Below are 22117 nucleotides of genomic sequence, written 5' to 3'. Positions count from 1 at the left end.
AGGGCCATCGATTTTTGCCATTTCTCGCGATCTTGAGGCATACCACTACTGCTATCACTCGTAAGCTCCGCTTTATAGAAGCTGATGCACATGGCCTCCACAGCAAGTAGGTCTTTGTAGATCATCGCTATCTCACCCTCCAATTGTTTGCTGGTGACCGATGGTGAGTCCGGTATGACCAAGTCTTCTGAAACAAGCCCTTGCACCGATGTGTCTGGAAAAGCCTCTGACATCGGAGTATCGGGATTATGATCGGGTTGCGTGTGCGCGCGCTGGACCTTGCTGGCCATTGGAGGCGGTGTGGGCTTTGTATCGAGAATCTCCAGGTGCCTTGATCCTTCTGCTGAAATTTTGACGTCTGATGGTACGGATCGCTTCTTCCCAGGCAGTGGAGATGCCAAGGGCGTAGATGCTGGTGAATTCGGTTCTTCAGACAATGGTTTATCTTTGGTCTGTCACTATCAGACAGCAACACACCTCTGGCCCTGACTGCGTCTTTGCACCTAGAAGTAGAACTTGACGAGGCTTGAGATTTGGATACACCGCTTTCTTGCCTGCGTCGTGTTCGATCATAGGGGAAACCCAGGAACTTAACGGTCGAGCGAGATCAGGTCTGCGCACGCAAATCATCCCATGACGTGATACCGTAGCCTCATGATGAGACGCGTAATAATGCTGTTTCCTGCCATATGTGTTGTACAGTGGCTCGCTTCAGCGCACGTGCATATGTATCGCGGTAATATGGGTACAAAGTAATCTTCTTTAGCAACATAGCTATCTATGTATGGACGCCTGGTTGTAAACTTGGCATGCTTAAGGTCTTCCAATTGGTAGAATGAACATCTACTCTGGCAAATCGAATTTGGGCTAAGCCTGCCCAATCTTTGTTGATATGAACAGCAGCAAATAGCGTCGAAGTCTTGCAGCAAGGTCAGCATTCCTTTACAATATCTCCGGTTGCACGACAGCAAGCGAAGCATCCCGAATTCTGGGGATTAACATGACGTGTCCCGCAGAACAGCCTAACGAAAGGGTCGAGGCAGTGCAGTCCACATAGGGGTCTGGCTCAATCTCCGGTCTAAAAAGTAGGTTTGGGACGTATTTCATGGCAATTGATAAGCACTTGCTGCTACATTGCCCTGCACATATTAATTCAGGAAGGAAGGAAAGACAGTTCTGCTACCTCACTAGACGGTGAGTGCATCTGAACTGATTTCATTGATAGTCTAAGCACATAGTCCTCTCATTTCTGGAATGACTTGTTATAAAATGATTTGTTCCAGGCTGAACACTTCAACATTCCACTGTCTGACATATATTGATCATTTCGCAGTAGTGTCCTATAATGGTGGCGTTCTGTGACGGAATTGCTGATAAGATGGCTGAGTTGAGACGTAGGTAGTGTAATTATCAGTGGCGTTATTAACAGCTCGTCATCATCTTCTTGTGCAAACAAGAGATGACAAATTATGCCGAGGCCAGATGAATCTCTCGTGCTGGATAGTAGATACCTTACCTCAAGTTATGTAACAGGCAATAGCACCTTACGAGAGATCGCTTTGTTTTGGAAGGCGACTGTACTCCGCATGAGATACAGACTTGTAAGGATATAACTCGATATTGCTCTTTAAAAGCCGACCCCATGTGTGCACCTTAAGTGCCTACTTCCAACAATTACGCGTGATGAGAGTTGCCGTTAGCGCTCGTTGGGATAGGCTGCAGTACTACTCCTTCCAAGATTCTCCACAGAGTTGAGTATTCGAAATAGTCGCTATGGGGGGGCCACGCTGTATATTCCCATTCCCGTCATTTAAGCCAGTCATTGTTGAGATGTGCGATACTAATGCTATTGTTCTAGGAGATCAAATCCATGCAGCTGTCTGATTCGGGCTGTTATTACCTACGCTACTATGCAAATTGTATGTGAAGCCACAACGTGAGCTTGCTCATGCCCCTGAACCAATATCTCGAATACCTGGCTCTCGTTTCTAGTTGACATATTTCACATCGGTTTCCAGACATGCAGCAAATTCGGTGTTTCTTCCACAAAGTGCAGCCAACCAGTAGGAAGTGATGTATGGGATCTAGTATTGGTAGCCCTCGGGACGATAGGTGGCACCTGATGTCTTCGCTCGGCTGATAAAGACATCCACATCAGTATGAGCGAGCTTGCACAGCGTTTCAAGCAAGCATCAGCACCGCTACGGATGTGGAAGCGCTGTTGGCGAATCTTACTCCCAAGTGCTACGGGCCACATTCCCAAGGATGGAAGTCAGTCACGAGGCCCGATGAGAATTGAGATAAGTAGTAGGGACAGAAGAGCTATGGGTCCAACATCCGACATCCTGTTTACGAGGCTTGACTTCGTGTGCTGTTACACGTGCGAATGAAACGAATTCAGATACTCTTTTGAGTTTCGAGGCAGTACTCTCATTGCGAGCAAGCATTTCAAGCAGTTCCGAAGATAATGGGGACAACTTGTATGTGCCCATCACCTAGCAACCGGACGATGTGACTATGGTCAAAGCTTCAGTATGGATGACTAAAGTTGTCTTTGTATTGGTTCCATCAGTAAACATCTTGTGATCCTTCGAGTATTCAGTCGTGCCATGTCTAGAGAAGTCTAGATCAAGCACTCGTTCTGTGCTGCCCCCACAATAGACTCGAACCATGCTTGCATTCCCGAGCTTGGTATTTTTATAACTCAAAACTCAATTGGATTTGCATGGCAGAGTCTAAGTGATCATCTCAAGCTCAATTTAAATCTAGATACTCAACAGCTCATATATTGTGTATCGTAGCCGAGCAGATGCATCTATATGATACCGAGACCTGGACCGCAGAAATCATGGAATATATGACCACTGAACAGACAACGGGTATTAGCGGGGGTCTAGTTATCTAGTCCAGAGAACTTATATGTAATGGTGATCTCGATCCGGGAGCACCTGACTAAGTGCGTGCAGCGCAAGCGCTGAGGTAGCGAAGCATACAGACTGCGTCTCATGAATGAAGTACCGTTCACCCAGTTCCAAAAAGTCCTGGAGTCATTTCTTTTATCTCTTGTCTTCGGCTTCAACATGTACAGAGGGAGACCATATTTTTGTTGGTTCGATGATGCTTTGGCGGATCTTGATAAGGGAGACGGTTGTGCGTAGCAACCCAGTGCGTGGGTATTTGATAGACTAACAAGAGCAGGCTGAGTGATATGTCAAGAAGCCTGATCAGCCTGCCTCGAACATTTGACGGGGCTGTTTGCACATCCGGACACGGTGCACTGGGAGTGCATCAGCTTACCCCTGGTCCCGCCTAGATCCTCATCTATGGGTAGGACAGATCTCACAGTCGGATGACCAGAGCACGATCATGATCATGGGGAAGGGAATCAGTGGGTGGTAGAAAGGGCAGACCTACGCGTTCATATGGTGGAACGAATCGAAGGTCAAAGACTTTATAGATTACTGGATTACACGCTAGATTGCAAGCTGTCAATCATCTTTTAGTCATGAATCATCTCAAGGCAACAATCTGGTCTCGACTCGAACAATGCCCGCGTATCGCCTTGGGCTCCATCTTGGGTACCTTCCGAAGTCCTAGAAGTGGCAGCTTGTAGTCGTGCAGCTGGTAAGTGCTGCGGGTGATTGATGTAGGCTCATTCTACCTGAAGTGATGTTCGTATAGATTGTAGTTCGCCTTCGCAATATGGACATCTATTGATAAGGTCAAAGTGTTGAAATTGCGCTGAGCCTCCTCCCGACGGCTGTTCCAGATAAAACCTCATCAGAGTGTGTTTCGTGGACCTCAGTGATGGTCCAAACCAGTTGAGTCTTTGCTGGCATTTTCAAAGTCGAGAAACAGAGGCGAGCGACCTGCTTGCGAAGTCAAGACGCAGTCGCCCCACGCGCACCAGCGAGGCAGCATCAGACCACTTTCGCGCGCAATCTGACCAAGTCCTCCACGCGCCTCGACTATGCGCTTCAACCGTGGGAGATATATGGATCTGACGGCAGCATGCTGTCCAAAGTACATGGCCAAGCATGCAAGAGCGACAAGGGCAACAATGGTGGAGTTGCCAGTGGCTTGTTGAGCTTTGGTCAGGGCGGTGTTTAAGGTCGCCAGTGCCTTGGTCTGGAGGGTTTGAGATAGCCGTGGCAATCGACTGGGTGCGAGAGGGTGTGTGTCAGGTAACATGACTGCAGATAGCGCCAGGATCGAGTAGAAAGCTGCGGGCTCACTGCTGTTGACACTTGCTACGAGGGGCACATTGGCAAATGCTGACGTCATCGTACTATCCCATCCATGACTGATCTCTTTCGGGCAGCCAGGGCTGATGTATGTAACCCCTACAAAGTCCAGATTAGTATCGATTGACGTGGGACATGTAAATTCTAGATCATGTACAGATGTATACTCACAGAACTCCAAAAGTGTCCCAAAAGCGGGGTTCCATGGTGCTGGATACCTATTGAACGGATCGCTAGCATTTCCCATTGCGGCCCAGAGAGGATACTCTTCGAGGAGTACTGTCTCGAGGAAGTTCAATCTGCGATCTTTGTTTTGTTTGCTTCGTTGCTGCCCAGCGCTAGATATATACGAAGACGGGACATCAATGTGTATTGATTTTGCTTGTTTACTTCTGAGAGACGTTGCTAATGAACGTTGTCAGCATTAGCCAGTACCATGAAAAGTGTAGGTACGGGTGGCTTTACCCTTATGCTGAGACGATATACTGCTGTGACTCGTCACGATTTGTGGAACGCTTGGTTGCGATCCAGATAACTTCCTCTGTCTCGGATCTTTCCATTCATTTCGTGCAGCAGTCGATCTGATCAGCTTTGAAGTAGACGCATGACCTTCAGAATGGTGGCCGTTTATCACAAAGTGCATTTGGCGTCCTCGAAAACCATCTTGCGAAACGGATGCCGGGCTTCTCACCATGATATCTCTGCCAAGGGGATTTATCGTAATTTCTGAACGGTTACTGTGTAGTAGGTAGCTGGGTAGAGCCGACCGATTGTGAGGGGTGATGGCACGACGTCAAGAGTTTCTGCAGACAGCGAGGTTTATCATACGTTGAGTAAGAGCGCAAGATTAATTTGTTATAGTGGCCCGGCCCTTTGATGTTCAAGTGAACCACACTGTCGGTGGAAGCTAGCGAACGCTGGCCCCTTTGATTGGTCCCCTCAAAAGTTGTCTCCGCAGATATACCAGGAAAACTACCGATACTTTTGAACAGATGGTTTACCTACTGTACTGCTTTCTTGAAGCACTCGATCAGATACAAACCTAGCTGATGAGGAAACTAATGCCTATGCTCAATTTCCAACCTCTGGAGTCGTGAGCATATGGCGCAAGCTGTGTGCGTTGAAGTATTGTTTGGAATTTCATGTTTACAGGACGGTAAATGCTTCTCTACTGTGGCAGTGCGCCTCTTGTAGTGGACCAATGAGATTGATCTACTCATTGGTCATCCCGCTCGCTCGGCAGGACACAGTACTTAGAGCTACCACAAATCACTGCAATCCCTTGGAAAAAGAAATTAAGAACGATTCTCTTATCAGAGTGCAGGGTAATTGGAAAAATCTAGCAGCCCATATTCACTCTATACCGCACTGCATCATGCAGCCCCTCCGATAACGAATTGTCTAAATCAGTGTATAGCACCACACAAGTGGCGAGTAATTTTGGCAAATCCTGCAGTACGATATCAAGCAGTGTCTTGATGAAGGCGACTCCTAATAATGCAGGTCTTGTCGAGGTTTATGGTGTTGTCCTCATTTGAGGTTTGAACAGACCATATGGTCGCTTCGCGCCAAGAAATCTCTGATAGGCTGAGATGGGCGTTAGAGATGTCAAACAAGTCCTCCTCTCTCCTCAACGATATGCACATATGCCTCCATGGCAGCATTTCATGCCGCAGCAATGCTACCGAACAGGCTTATAACCAAAACGTGCCCTCGTTCTCCTCAATCAAATGCAGTCCCGAAACCTCTTACGAAGAAATGGCGAGGAAGCCGCAAAAAGACTTGTCACGAGGTCCAGAGTTCTACCTCGGCCTCTTTCACGATGATGATCCAGACTCTCGTATACGCCTCCGACCAGCGACTTTGCTTAGTGTGGCTAGAATGTGGAAACGCTGGGAGAAGTATACATAATCTGCTCCATTAGACGGGTTAAGCTAAATCGTTACCAGGTATTGCGAAGCGATGGGCGTTCCTGACCCCCAAGCAGAACTTCACAATCTAAATAAAGAAAGAATAAAGAGATGGATATACTGGTTTGTTGATACATCGAACATACAACGAGTCTCAACATTGTTTGTGTCCATGCGGTTCTGGCGTCAGGCGTACAGATTGAAAACACTCCGTCCTTTGCCTCTACCTCTTGCGTCCGAGATGACAAACGTAAGAAAGTAGAAGTATAATGGCACAGAACGAATACTAAATTCGAGCAGTTTATACAGACTGATCTCCGTACTGAATTTGAACTTTCTGAGGATCAGAAAGATAACCAGTCGTCAACGTCGACGATCTTCTCTACTTGCTCTATCATCATTGGGTTCGATGTGTAGACGTCTATCCTACTGAGCGACACCGCCTCCAGCAATCCCTACTTATGCTCCTATGTGCATATACGTCTGCACGCCCATCTACGATCATAGAAGCATACAGACGGCCATTTGAAGAGCTTGGCGAAAAAGCAGACACTTTCCAAGTGTCCAGTAAAGACGCTGATGCTAAGAGAGACTCCTTGAAATACAAAGATATTCGCATTTTCAAGGTGCGAGATCCAGCTCGACCATCGTCGACCATGATTGTCATGATCATCAAGCTCCGATTACACAAGGGCACTCGGCATGCAGGGTCGGCACCATGTTATATACTCTACGAGAGGGACGACAACCTTGCTTTTTGTCCAATTCTGCACGTTCTTGCACTTGCTTTCGCAGATCAGGCGTTCAAAAGTGACTAGCTACGGACGCCCGCTGATCTTAATCAAATTCAAGTTCCGGAGTATCTTATGAGTGTTCCGCTGGAATGGAAAGACGAGATGCGAGATATTCCGCTGTTGCGCAACAGTTGCAGGACCTCATACGGACCTGCATGCTCTCCACATACTGGCTTGCCTTACGAAGTTGCAAGCATGCACACTGTGCGCCTTGGACATTCGGCAGGCTTTAAAGAAAATTTCAACTTGTACAGCCTACGTCGTGGAGCAGGGGAGGCGATTGACAGTAAGTAATATCTTCGCAATTCTAGAGACAATACTGAGTGACATCTTAGAATTTGCCACAGCAGCTGAGCGCAACCGTGCCATGGGGCACTCGCGATCAGAGATATTTGACAAATACTATGTCAACCAAACAATAACAGTTGATCTATCCTCCGCTTATCTTGGTACACCCTCTCGTGACGCTATTGTACGACTCGCGAGCCACATGAGTCTGACGAGAGATCCGCGTGCACATGCTGCAATATCATGTATGTCAAGCACTCCGGACCTCCCAGATGCGACTCTCGAAAAGCTCGAATTAGCGCTGAAAGAACTACGGCTTGTTATACACTCAAAGTACAGTAGTCTGAAAAAGGCGAAGACGACTGATGAACACAAAGTCTATGTGAAGACACAACGCGCTATACTAGCGCGAAGAAAGAAGATAGCTCGCGATCATCGAGGATCTCAACGGAAAGAGTGGTTCGATAATATTGGCTGCAACGAGATTGATAGACAACGAAAGGGATTGAAACCACAACATTTACCAGAAATCCCGTCGCTAGTATTTCCGGAACGCAGACAGTTAGCGAAGACATTATTTCGAAACGAGGATGTTAACACTCTGTCGGAAAATGTTGTTCGCGCTGATCGACTTCTCGCTCTTGGGGCTATGATCAGTCTTTGTACGCGACGAGAAATACGTCACTATCAAACCTCGCCGAACGACTCTAGCGTTGAAGCAGCTGCAGACGATCTTAATGTCTGTCACGGGTTACAGTGTCCGTGGTGCTTCTCAGATAAACGTTTGACTGAGCACGCACGAGCATTCATGTTTTGCAGACTGGATGTACTTCAGACTCACGTGCAAAAGGAACATCTCACCCACTTAAAAGCTTCAGATGTTTGCCCATTCGTTGAGTGCGGGTTCGTATTTAATGGCGAGGAACGATTGAAGCATCACATGGTCTCTTGCCATGGTCCGCGTCTTCGCGCAACCCCTCATGGACTTGATAGCCGGTTCTAGTACTGTTCTATATTCCTCTTATCTCCTCGAATATGAGATCTTTCTTTGTAAAAATATGAGCTTCCGTCACAAGACCATTCAACTCATATAAGCCGATGTCGATGAAATGCTAAAGAAGGATGTCCCTCGAAGCTCACAAATGCAGCAGATCTCACCAAATGTATCGTGTGAGTCTACGCACTATGCTGTATATCTCTCCATCCTCTAGCCTTCGCCGTACTCGGGCGATTCTGTCCACCACATCTGGGCATACTTCGTAGAATGAAGAATAAGCACTGACGATGCTTGATGCACTAGAAGTCGTCCTCTGAGAAATTGATCGAGTCGTCGAAGACAAGCGAGATAATCGCTGGAGGTACCTGTCCGCATACGGAAGCTCCCAGGTTGCCTCACAATGCGTCGGTATCTCTACACGAATATGCCAGCACCGGCGATTCACTACGCTTATAGCGTGGCCGCGGCTGTACCGCAATTGACTCAATATCTGGTCGGCGAAAGATAGACCCCTTAGGCAGAGGCTAATGCTACCTTGATCTAAAGCAGGTGGTAGGGAGCAGCTTCCACACACCCAAGCATAGTGCTCAAATCTTGAGATAGCTCGTTCTTCTGCACAATTTGGCGATCGGGAGACACACGTCACAACAGACTGAGCAAAACGAACAACTGATGTAGCCATAGTCATAGAAGTATTGAAATTCATAGATGCGGAGGGATAAGGCTCCTATGGACGAATGACTACACATAAATGTAGAAGATTGTGGCATGTGTTTACCATATGATACCGATATGTCCATAGTAAGTCTCCATGAGCCCCTTTCAGTGCAATAGACCCAGTATGGGATCGGCTATATAGCGCCTGTTTAAGTCAGCAGACCTATTAGTCCAGATCTGGCAGAAGGGTCCACGTCTTCCGCATTGTGCGTTGGGCTATCAAAATATGGGGAACCAGACAATGCGGTCCTGGTGATCTCTGTAAAAAATTATGCTGAGAGTGATCCGTTTCTTCTCTATCTCGTGTTGCTAGTTGAGAGCACCTCTTTCAAATCTTCCACGCCCTTGATCTAGGTCTGAAGGAGGAAATCCTCGGCATCACTGGACCACACATTGTGTGAAGATAATTCGAGCTTGTGGTTTGCGTCTAATACACTAACGGGCTCAAGCAGATATTTGAGGAGATATCCAAGCAATCTGCTACTCTCCAAGCATTCAAGATTGTGGCTATCCAACATTATATCACCAATATTCGCTGTTATGTTGAGCTTGATACTAGTGGAACGAAATCAGAGTACCAACGTACCAATCTTGGGGTAACCATCCTCAGTCACGAGGATAGTTTCGCATCGAAGTGTATGTCCGACTCTAAGAAGTTCCGAGATGTAACCGAGTCCCTCAAGAAGCTCTCTAGGTTAGTTAAGGTCGATGCCAAGCCGTCATCACATACCTCTTTGCATACTGCTGCTATTTCATATTCCTGAAGGAGCCCGTAAGGACTTGCTTGTATATCAGCTAGGGAGACCGAACATGATTCGTAGACAAAGTTCATGCTTCCTTCATGCTCAAAGAATGATTGTAGATTGACAAGATTCTTATAGGACGTGAGTCTTGAATTTTCATTGTACTGTTCACTGCCCACTCCTCTGGTTTTGATGGCCACTATACGGAAGTCTGCTTGATTCTGGTGAGCAATGAGCGCCATACCAGCCTGATCCTCCTGCATGAGCTTTCGAAAGGATGACCAAGAGATTTTGGACGACTCAACATCATTATTGAGGTTGTTGGTTTCGCCACTCTTCTTCCGGACATAACTCATGAAGAGACTGCTATCAGGATTTACTTTAAGGGGAAGGCGTGAAGGTAGTGCCGTGCTTTAGAGGAAACGACGTTTCTGCGATATCGCAGTGTTCGTCTCTAAAGCCGGTGGATCAGGGCGTTTTCGTAACAACAGAGGTCCACCGGGGAACTTTGTCCTGCTCCGACTAATTTCGACGATAGGTTGCATACTTAGGAGCGATACGTTCAAAGAAGAAGAAACTGAATTATGCAGTAGATGCTTCATAGCATGAAAGCTGGCAGGGAATGTGCTATTTATAACATTGATATTTGCGTTCTGTCCAGCATCACCGAACCGGCGCCCCGGAGCCTCTTTTGATCGCGTGTGTTGTTCCGGTTGAATCTCCGCTTACGACTCCCACGTCCTTCACACAACCCGCATTTTTGGCGCACCGCATGATCATGTTCCCGAGTGCCAAACATAGAATCCAGTTTTTGCTCCCTTACAAACCATTCCATACTGTGTGGGAAACCACTGATACGTTTCTTAACATCACTATCGGCTTCCAAGTATATTGTCATCACCTCTTTTGGGTGTCGTACGTAGAATTTCACACGCTTCACGTAGAGGTGGCATTAGGAACATATGTCTTCCACGCCGCCAACGTCGGTCAAATAGCCTGTATCAGAGGTGAATCTCATGTTCGTGTATGGCATCTGAAGAAGAACTTGTAGAAGATCATTGGGATTGTTACGACAGCGTATAGTCCCGGTGCAATGGTAGAAGCCATCGTCGAATTGCGGCTCCATGTCCAGCTCAAGATAGAACGACGACGATAAGAGCGAGATTATAATGCCTTGACATTTAAGTTCCAGATCTGCCTGTTTGCGCACTTTGTTCTTTAGTAGCTCGACAGCCCGGACGTCGTCGATGCTGATATCTGCGTCTAGAGAGACGTTAAGTCTGTGATATTGATTCCCATTCGCTTCGTCCAGATTGTTCTGCAATTCCGTCCATTTGTGCTGTCCGTCTAATGAGGACCAAAATGACCGACAGAGCCTTGTCAAAAAGCCATTTCTAGATGACCGGTATGGATGAGAATTTAAGCCTGGTTGATATTGGGTTGTCCCTGTTCCAAGGGAAACAACTATGTCCGGCGCACACGAGGAAGGCCACACACGCCTTGCTTCCCAGACTGCTAGGTTAACAGGATTGTTGTGAGTTAGGCCACCATCTTAAAATGAACCGTGTCCCAAAATTTCCACGGGCTTAAAAAACCTATTTCACGTTAAGCAAATCGTTATCGCTTCACTTCACAATTCTTAGTAGCAGGGTGTCATAAGTTTCCACTCAGATCTAGTCGCGATATGTGATACACTTCCAAGTATATTTCATCGACCCCCCTACCTTACCTGTAGCTACTTATACCCCAGCCCTCGACTGGATCCTAGTTATCAGCCGCGAAAAACCACAAGCATCGCTTAGCCGATATTGAGGTTCCAAGATATGCGTTAATGCCTAATCGAGCGCGCAACCCAGCTTCGAAATTGGAAGGATCAAATGATGTGTTACTGCGGGGCTTGCCTTAATATAAATGAGGGCGTGTAGTAATAATCTCAGCAGTTATTTTAGGAAGACCAAACTGATTAGCGCCCAACATTGTACACGAAGACCCTATTGGTAGCAAGTTCTCCGAATGAACTTTTACCGGCACAATACCCTAACCGCTAACGTTCGTCTCGGTATCCAAACTGATCGCTCCAGTCGGGAAATTAGCAATCATGCTCGCTTGTTCGCTGGTGGTCCTATCGGAACATCAAGGAATGGGCTGACGAAAAGATCATTCGCGTTTGCGATCACTATGTCGTCAGTATAGTCCTCATCAGGACGTTGTCGAAGGAGAGAACCTATTGTAAATCGACTACAACATCGAAATATCCGCACCGAGGCTCTATGCAATATAGGAACAGCCAGATGAAAAGGTCTATCTTGTTATGGACCACACCCCAGGAAATATACTTGAGGTTCTATGGCCAGATCTCAAATCAATGCAAAAAGGTTCAGTTACATTGGTACATTGAACTTTGCACACTCTTCAATCCTTCAAGACCCCACTTCGTTGAAAAGCAGGGATCGCTCGGTTTATTGTCCATCTTGTACATCTGACCAGTTTCGGTCTGGTCTGCCCTGCCGGTAGAATGTCCCATCTGGCTTCATCTGTCGTCTTCTCATCATCAAGGAATTACATTTGTTCTGGTCATGGGGGTGGAACTTGAGCGTCGGTAGTGTCACTAGTCTCATGATGCACGATCCCGGATTCGTCAGGGTTTGTTTCCACGGAGATGAAGTTGCGGTATCTTTATGTTGGAATATCTGGATCCGGTATAGCAGTCGTATATTCGACTCAACAGACAGGAAACGACATAGATTCCGCAACAACAGTGTGCTAAGAGACGATCAGAATTTAACAGTCTAAACTCACAGGGTGAGCCTGACCATGGGTGCATACAAATTATAGAGGTGATTCGATGGATTGATTCCAGTGGTTCCTAGGATATGATGAAGGCATTGCGGTAGTCGAGATGCTTAGCATAAGTTCAAGGGTTAGCTAACAGTAAGGATGGAAGACATCATATACCAGGTCTCATCTCAACGCATGAGCATATAAACCACTATTATACAAGGAACAGTGTGATTTAGAGGCGAGAATGTTTCTGACTGGTCACATCCGGCTGGAACGTGTCCACAGTAGTTTCTGCTTCGGCCAGATAGTCCGCTATAGGATGTTTGTTTTATCGATACGTAGTCTTGCATCGCGCCGTGCCTGAATAAGACAACGATAATCTTATCATGCATAGGGTGGACTTCAACCGCTGTCGAGCTCGCTAACACTGATGATCATGCCTACATCACGTCAAATTGCCTGCAAGCCATCTCTCGATTCATCACACTCCTTCCATTGAGGCTAGCTTTGCCCTGCCTTGTTGCGAGACACTAAGTGATTCGTAGATACCTGGAAGTTGACATCTAGGGGTAAATCCATGATTGGTCGCACATTAAAATTCCTGCGATGCAAATATGAGACTGACTGCAAAAAATCCCACAGTAGTTGGTCAGATCAACAAGTTCGTGCCTTCTTTTCCGTTCAACAAGGATGAGAAGGCAGTAGTAGCCCACAAATTTCATCTGGAGTTCTCCGACAATGCACGCCTACCGATTGACTTGCAAAGGGAGCCGAAACGGTTTGTTGGTCACATTTCCGGATTAATCGTCGATAACGAACTTCTCTGCCAGCACATAGGCCAAAGCTATTATCTCGTTTTTCAGGAGCCAGGTCAGTTGAAAATCCGTTGCACGGCTCCATAGCGATTATCATAGGATCGTTATCAATACCGACCCCGAAGTGAACGAGGACATCAACAAAGGGCCACTGGCAAAGTATTCGATTGAGATGCACCCAATCTCGGGTGATCATCTGCAACCAGTAATCTTTGGGGATGGGACTTCTGTTATTTTGGGTCGTTCAAAGGCGTGACGGAGTCTGTTTGGAAGCTGTGCCGCGCTCTGCAAGAACTATCTATACGCCCTTCTCACGCGAGTATGAACATATCCGACGATTCGAGCTTGTAGCAGATGATTGAACCAGCGATCCGTCACATACCGTGAATCGACCCTTGTGCGCACATTGAACCTTCGTATGGAGCGAGATGGATCTTAATCAGGCCTGTCAAGGAGGTCGCAAGCACGGCAAGTCGAACAGATACTCTAGTTTCCTGGATGCGGTTGGGGCCCTGCTCTGACTCGGATAATGCAGTCTTCACATGTACACTCTACCCCACCATACTGTGACACGATCCCTTGTTACTTGGCTGTTCAATTCCTGTCCACATACTTGCACACCCCTGTGGATTGTCATTCAAACCCTCGTTATCACCCACAAGTCTTGTGACTTCGGGCGCCGATTTGACTCAGAATGATACGCTATGCGATCTTCTGACGATGGAATTGTCACAGGGCAAAAGTGCAACGATCATCTCTCACCTGGAATGACGGTTGATCAGCGTGGCGTGGTGTGCCGAATCTGCTTATCAAGTACTTGATGCATTCGAGACAGTCAAGATGAAGGATACTTGTTGAACCCATCCATCCTTGAGTCGGATAGTCGTGCACCCAGATGATTGAGAAGAGAAGCCCAGCTTCAACTTATGGCTTCATGGTGCTCGGGGATCCCCCTTGGAGAAGAGATTTGAGCTTCAACGGCTCAGCGCATTGGCCTAAGTTAGATGATCCACTGACAGGTCATGGAATCTTGTCGTTGTGCCGAGAATAGTCGTCTTTTCAAGGCTAATGTATTGATGGGGTGATATGGGGAACCCAATCTTTTGCAGTATTCCAATTCACTCTACTTTAGATGCGTGATAAATGGAGATATCTCTCCAGCTTCGTCCATCGCTTAGGTGAAGAGGGTCTCGGAGCCTATGAGATTATGACATCTTGATCTGCACTACCGCTTATCATACTGATTACATGCAAGCAGGCGTAAGAACAAGATGCAATTTGCCCGATGTAGTCATTATACCATTTTGCTTGTTCATGCTCGAGTGGCGTGACCCATTTCCACGATCACATGTGCATGCATACACTATCGGTTATCAGCAGATGAAGAATTAGCACTAGGCTCAACCAGAGATTCGGCGCTCTTTCATAACTACTCACAATGCGTGAAACTCATGCGATATCTCTAGCAGGGTAGAGAGCTGCTCCGCGATACTTGCAGGGAGTAGTTAGCCAGGTATAGCCATGATCAAAAATATGTTCTGGTCGTGTATCATAGGAGGTACAATCAGCTACCGCTCCCTGACTATCAGCCGTCTACCAACTACCTTGTCATGGCTTTGCTCTCAGTCTCTTTTTGCTGCTAGGTATACAAGTAGTTGCAATCTATCAATGCATTACCAAGTATTTTTGCATCTGTTGTTGTCTCTAACTATCGCCTACAGGTGCTCTCGTCGCATAAGACGGGCTAGATGCTTGCTGACATCCAGTAAACCCCACACTTTCCACTACCAGCAACAAGGAGGGCCTGGCCTGTCTTGGATCTAGTTGCCTCGATCGCCACCCCATGTGCGTCTTTAGCTGCTGGAAGTCGCAGATCCTATGCGACCAACATGCGACACTTACAGTACTATGCAAAAATAAGATGCATATTTCAACCTCCCGTATAAAGGACGTCGACCTTGACGCCCTTGAAATCTTTAGATAGCCACCAAGGCTTAAATCGTGCGGGGATCTTTATCAATCAACCCGAACAATGGATCGAGCGTTAAAGATTGAAGACTTGTCGGGGTTAGCCCAAAAAACCGTGTTATCGCATTATATAAACGACAAACCAAATCTTCCATCAGAAAACTGGAATGGGTACCATAGTGAGATGATTCAAGGAGGCAGCTCGCAAAGAATATTAACTCTCAAACAAGAACGTCGATTGGCTGAGATTTTCGCGCTTTTGGCGGCAAATAGTGACGATCCAGGTAGAGTAGCGGCAGCCTGCGTTGAGGAATACGAGTCTGCGCAACGCATAAAAATCAAAATAGCAGTCAATAAAGGGGACTTGTCGGTCGTCAAGGAGGCATTGGAGAGAATTGCACGAATCTTGCAAGATCAAAGTACCCATCGTTCGTCATCATTATCAGCTTGTTGAAGGTCATAGTACTCTACTGATTCACGGGACCACGCTTGTCTCACTCAGAGAACTGCGACGTCTTACATGAGGTTGTCGCTCTACATCGGAATCGTATTCTTTGCAGGTTAAGAAACGCGAAGATGCGCTGTAATTTCAAGAAAGCGAGGAGTCTTCGACCATCGTGGATCCCTGGACTGTGCAGAGATTTGGAGGCTTGTCACACAGTTGCAGGCCAACGGATCTCCACATCGACAACAGAAACTCTGCGCTCAGCTACAAAACATCTGGCGTCCCTTTTCAAGCGTCTCGAACACCTTGAACCAGAGGTGGTGACATCGGCGCCTGGATTAGATCTGCTCATGGAGATAGTGCAGAAGTGTAGCCGCTTGGTCATAATCGTTGAAGATCATGGACTGACTTCATCCCTGTCCGGGTCAATAAAGACATTGAGGAAGATTAATCGATATTTGAGAGCAACCAACTTGCTGATACATTACTCACGTAGATTCAGGATGTTCAACAACATCGAAAACATTCCAATAAAACTTCGGCCAGCCAAACATCTAGTCGTGGAGATCGACAACGTTACTCTTAATGCTACGAAGTGTCTTTTTAGCATGGCTCGTGGACGTCGATTGCAAAAAGACGGTCGCGTGACGAGTACGGAAGATTCTATAGATTTCATAAAACAAGCAGCAACTCTAAATTATCCTGTCCATGCGGAAATCCAGTTGCTGCTTCATTATGAAATCACGACCTCCGAAACTGTTCCGAGAATTATCTCCTCGAACAAACAGGCTTGCTTCCTTTGCAACCTCTTTTTTCGAGTACATGAACGCTTCCTAATCCCTAGCTCTCACGGACGTTTGTATGAGAAGTGGGCGTTGCCAGTAGATCTATTGGGATCAACATGCTCCAGATCACCTAATCTCATTGCGACAGTGCGGAACTTCGAGGAAGAGATTTCCTGCCGTATCACACGAGAGCTGAAACTCGATCGAAGTCCCTTTCCTCAGCCTGAGGAGAGTATTATCCTCCCATCCGGAACGGCGTCAACAACCACAATAGTCCAATCGACACAGGCTTACAGAGTTCATCATGGCTATGCTTCACAGCATGAGACTGCTGAATTCGTCCCATCCAATTTGGAATCCCGGTGCACTCTCACAAGGCAACCTGCAGTGGTAGACCCCGAAATTGCACCCTTTATCATAGATGACAATGTTATCCCATCAGAAGACAAATCTGGATCTACAACGTCTCAAAGAGCGTATGATTTTGATTTGAAACAGCTCAGTACCAACCAGGAGAGAAGATCTACTGAGCTGCCGGACGAGACTTTCTCCAAAGGTGTCGATTGGAGGTCGAGACGCTATGAGCCTGGATCGGAAGGTACAATAACGTTTTCAAACTATGAGCCGCTGCTACGTGTAGTCCCTAGAGAAGATTCACATACTGCCAAAGCATATCCCCTCCCTGGCGAGGTAGTCAGACTCCGGAAAGGTGTTCCAGTGTCTTTACTTCTTTTCCAGGGAGCTCGCGATATCAGCGTATATGCTTCAAATTTCCATCTTATTCTGGCCGTGACATCCGAGCATTGCATCGGTAGCGATCTCACCACAAATACTGAAAGTGAAGCAGCTTCAAGCTCTACTTGTCAGGGGTATGTCCAAGTTACATGGCTCCAAGAAGATTATCATCGAGATCATCTTCAAGGATTGGATGTGAGCATAGAAGAGCTTCAGACAGGGGTCGATGCTGTGAAGGAATTAGAACAGGTTTCGTGGCCACAGGTCGTGTACTTCAGCTTTGGCCTCAACGTCATTCGCTTAGTGTATACTGCGGGAGCATATGAAGAGATGTTAAATTAGTGAAAGCTGGTCGCAATAAGCTCTGTACATGGAGCCTGTTACAATTCCCTCGAAAGTGATTGCTAAGTAGATCAGCCGATCCAAGCGATTGAGATCTTGCTTCGGTCCCCTGCTAGCGAAGACCTACGCTAATGATAAATTATACTAGTACATAGCAGATACTTTCGGGGGTCCTTTTTTATGTCCACCAGCCGTAGTATGCTCTCAAGAGGTGTTGCTTTCCAATGATAGAAGGAAGTCGATATCCGACACCTGAAGACTTCAACCGCTGGCCTATATCAGAGCTCTACTCGTGGTAGCGATATGTTCGATGCGTTCCTTGACCTGGTGACTGAGCCTGTCATACTTCCATAAATGCCCAGACATGCTGACACTTCACTCACTCTCGGAAAAGACTGTTTCCGCTTTCGTGTAATGGTGATGTGCCATGTTGCATGATTCGGTCAAATACTGCTAGGAAGAATACAACGGCTAATATTGCATCATTTGCAGATCATTCTCAGTTCGTTTTGCCACATACATAACACTGCCGCAGTTCTTGAACGAACGCCACGTGCAACTCCAATCTGGCCTCTCAGTGCAGTCCAGTGACCTGTCAACCATAGGCGACTCCTCCGATGCACTGCAAAAAAAGCGACCAAGGACCACGCGAACACGCTCACCCCGGAAAATGCTCTCAACAGCAGCATGAGCGCGGTGGAATTGTCGAGCAGAGGCCGCCGTCGATCTCGTCGGCTGTTGGAGAAGGAGAGAATGTCTAGCGGTGCTGATCAGCCAAAGAGTCCGGATGCCGGCCTGGTCGCGCGTGAGCCGACAAGTCATGCACCGAAGAGTCATGCGCCGACGGGTCACGCGCTGACGAGTCGCCCTCGAACAGATCAGTTCTGCGTGTACAACATGTCAAAGGGCTCGGAAATAGAAGAACGGGTGGCCGCGTTTATCATCGAGTACAAGGCGCCCCACAAGCTGATCTTGGGGCCTTTTCAAGAAGGTCTCCGGGACACGGATCTGACTGACATACTGGAATACAGCAATGAAGACTCGCCTCGCAAGAAATGCCAGCGCCTTGTGGCTGCCGCGGGAACGCAAGCCTGCTTGTACATGGTGGCAGCAGGGCGCGAGTTCGGATATGTTAGCACCGAGGAAGCTTTCATCTTTCTGCCAGTGCCAGAGAACCCACGGACGGTTTACTACTTGCTGTCAGTGCCACAGGCTGATGTGGGATCAACAACGGGATGGTCTGATAACGACCAGTCGAGCACGGAGAATCGACTGCATCTCTCGGCGGTGGCTTGGGTACTAGCATCCACTCTGCAAGTTCTTCAGTCTCCACCTCGGTCGCATACATGACGTGAGAGAGCGCGGGACTGACTAGTGACGTGGGAGTACACATATTCCGAGATCATCGACGAGACTCCTGCAGTGCCGGACGCTACACCCTCAGTATACTGCCCATTGCCGCTGCGCAACAAGCTCCTGCGAGTGTCACTTATCGTCTTTAAGAAGAAGGCTGCTGAGCCTGCTCCAAGGTCCGGATGCCGCCCGACGTCTGGGAGGGAGTTTGAAAAGGACAGCCCGAATGCAGATCACGAAGAGCCTGACAGCTCAGGTCAGCCGCGTCGACAGCCAGCGCCGCGGGCGAGTCGGACGCGAGGGGGTAGCGGACACGTGTCGAGTATGATACAACCCACTCATGGAACACGGGCGGACAAGCAGAATATGCCGTTTTATACTCCACGCTGCTTATTGGGCTTGGACGATTGCGGCCCATTGGATCGCAACTGCCCCAATGTCAACGAGCACGGCACTGACGTGCATCGCATCGACAAGCCGACCTTTCCCGCATGGACTTCGAGCCGTGCGGGCGGCCTGACTCGCGCAGCGTCCCGTTCCGGATGACGCTCACTTCCCATGGCTACACTGCCATCGCCAAGTACACGCCGTCTGACTCTAGGGCACACTTGCTACATAAGTCATCCGTTTACCAGCGATTGAAGCCCATCCAAGACAGCCACGTTGCCGTGCATCTAGGTAGCCTGGACCTCCGGCGGCCTTGCCAATATAAAGGCATAGCCGAGCTCGTGCATGCCATGCTTCTTGGGTACGGCGGGACGCCGATTGCTCGACTCCGAGAGACGCTGGACCGGCAAAAGGCTCTGCAGCAGGTCGGGGATTGCATGAGCGCCGTTCACAGAGTCCGTGTCTTCCATCGAGACGCTGTGCCTTGGAACTTACAGTGGGACGGCGCCAGTGTTTAGATGACGGTCATTGACTTTGAAAGAGTCGAGATGCTGTCGCCACGACCGGTTCTCGGTGTGCTGTCGTGCAATCGCAAGAGAAAGTCGAAGGATGGCTAAGGTGGTATAAAGCGCCCACGTTTTGATAGAGCGGTGTTCGAGCAGGAGATGGCCCCCACTCGGTCATGGATCGGAGATGTGTAGCTGACCCAAAGCACACCAAGAACATGCGCTAGGATCAGCCTCAACAGTCAGTGGTGCCAGAGGTACCTACAACCCGGCCAGTCTTTGGATCAGTTCTACCACCCGGGATGGAGGGCTAAAATTATAAATTGGGAAACTGGTCAATGAACTATGAGAAAAAGTGGAAGGCAAACCTTTTACCTAGCACAGGAGGTTTTATCCCCTAGACATGAGCAGGGCAACCAGGGGAGGCTAGAACGGAGTAAGGGCCAAGGGATTCTGGCGCTCGTAAATCATAAGCCTGTCAACATTCACAGATGCTGCAGCCTAATATGGTACCACTAGGTAGAAAGCTCGTTGGCTAGGTGTATAGAGAAGCATTGCACCCTTCACTATACAGAATTTAGATGAGCTTTCCAAATCGTAAATTGGCAAGTTCTACGAGTTTTTTCCAGTACTGGTGTTGCTATTGAAGCGCGATGTTAAGCAGACGCGACAATCTCTTCATATATCTAAAGCATACGTCGCACGACAACACTGCTACAATCTTGAGATAAGTCAAAACGAGTCAACTTTAGTTGCCCCAACCTATCGCCCAATCACAAGGCCTCATTGTGCATAGGTAAGGGTTTTTGCATGAGTGGATTCGTGATGAGAGTTGTGTTCACAGGTTCTAGTTGTGTTCACAAATTTCACAAGTTCCATATTGGTTCACAAGTTCCAGATTTATTTACAAGTCTCGGATTTTGACAAAGTTCCAGATGATGATGAAAGAAGTTTCAGATCATAACAGAGAAGTTCCAAGTGATGATGGACAAGTTTTAGAAAGAGACGAGTTCTAGAAGTGTTCAATCTTGAGAAAAATCAACAAGGAAGTCATTATCACGTCTACATGTCCGAACATGCTATGCAAACGTCGCATTTGACATTTCCAAGTCACACATGAGTCATAATTATCAAATGGACCGTGATCGTGAACACACGTGCTGCTTGTCGACGCCGCTCTGACAGCATTTCTCGTGGAACAGGCGACATTGATCTCTCGCGTCTTGGAAATCCCGATGGCTGTCCAAGACATTATCACCACAAGATTCCGAAACAACCTCCATCTCATGGGCAAAGCCGTCCAGAGTATCTCGAGCGGCTGTCTGAATGGCGGTGACACCGTCATCTGTGGCCTGGACAAGCTCGAATCGACCATCTACTACCATATCTTCTAATTCAACTTTTGCCAAGTCCTGATGGGTTGTGATCATGTCCTAAACGCCCTGTAAGACGACCACCATTAGACAAGGCAATTTTGCCTCGATGAGCGGTCCTAGACAACTCCTGAGCTGATCCTCGACAGCTTTGCCTACCTTTTGAGTATTTGAATTGACGTGAGATAACAGTTCTTCTTTGATTATAGTCCAAATTATGTCGGGCAACGTCTGCACGAGGGTTCGAAGTTCGGTGCGTATTACTTCACCGATCGGAGTACCCAGCTCGGAAGGGACGAATGGACTTGTTCCTTTTCTCTGGGGATGCTGCCGAAGCTGTCTCTGGTGCTAGGTGTATTGGGCTCAGTAGGAGAGCCTAGAGGCGGATAATAATGAGGCAGTCTCTTGCCGGGCGGCTTGTCCGAGAAAGGGCTCGACGAATGTGCTGATGAAAGAGAATAGAGTCAGAGCAAAAGTCACAAGCCAGAGAGAAGACGACAGGTCAAGTTGGAATCAAGACAAAGTACCTCCAGTCGCGGGTCCGCTTGCGTTGCGTCTTGGACCGTGATGAGTGCAGATGAGGCGGCGGGGCCTCTTCTGGGGAGGCGGAATCAAAGACTGGCGCAAAGGCGCGCCAATCAACCTGTCGCACCCGTCCGCCTTGGAGTCGACGTAAATTTGCGGGCTACGACGTCAGCTCCGATTCGTGCAGTAGCGAAACAAATATGTCAAGGTTTCGTCGCTCATTGTAGGAAACATGATTTGAGCAAAAGGAAATTGAGACGGACGTGGCGGCACAGAGTTCGGCTAAGGCAGACACGCGAGCTTTGTCAAGGGGCTTTGGGACAATAGAGGGCGGGGAAAGGGACAGCGTCGAGACCACGTCACTAGGCGGCAGAGCATCGACGAAGATGGCCGCAAGTCTCGCCTGAGA

The 22117-nt window shown here is 47.9% G+C and overlaps 2 protein-coding genes across 3 annotated transcripts; both read right to left on the bottom strand.

Moving 5' to 3' along the window:
- Nucleotides 1-3801: 3801 nt before the first annotated feature.
- Nucleotides 3802-4887, bottom strand: AAFC00_001975 (uncharacterized protein; the record flags this gene model as incomplete). 2 transcript variants are annotated; one of them, XM_069341237.1, is made up of 3 exons in its annotated part: nucleotides 3802-4343; nucleotides 4416-4649; nucleotides 4710-4887. In XM_069341237.1, the coding sequence occupies 3 exons, from the start codon at nucleotides 4885-4887 to the stop codon at nucleotides 3802-3804; spliced, it is 954 nt and encodes a 317-aa protein (XP_069204752.1). The 2 variants fall into 2 exon arrangements, with proteins under 2 accessions (XP_069204752.1, XP_069204753.1); XM_069341238.1 differs by lacking the exon at nucleotides 4710-4887 and having other exon boundaries at nucleotides 4416-4491.
- Nucleotides 4888-9300: 4413 nt separating this feature from the next.
- On the bottom strand, nucleotides 9301-10049 carry AAFC00_001974 (uncharacterized protein; the record flags this gene model as incomplete). Its single annotated transcript, XM_069347967.1, has 3 exons — nucleotides 9301-9485; nucleotides 9537-9636; nucleotides 9681-10049. The coding sequence occupies 3 exons, from the start codon at nucleotides 10047-10049 to the stop codon at nucleotides 9301-9303; spliced, it is 654 nt and encodes a 217-aa protein (XP_069204751.1).
- Nucleotides 10050-22117: the final 12068 nt, after the last annotated feature.

Source organism: Neodothiora populina (assembly GCF_041146345.1).
Source record: "Neodothiora populina strain CPC 39397 chromosome Unknown canker_contig_13, whole genome shotgun sequence".
Classification (NCBI taxonomy): Eukaryota; Fungi; Ascomycota; class Dothideomycetes; order Dothideales; family Dothioraceae; genus Neodothiora; species Neodothiora populina.
Note: the sequence above shows the minus strand (reverse complement) of the source record. Positions and strands in the feature narration are given on the sequence as shown.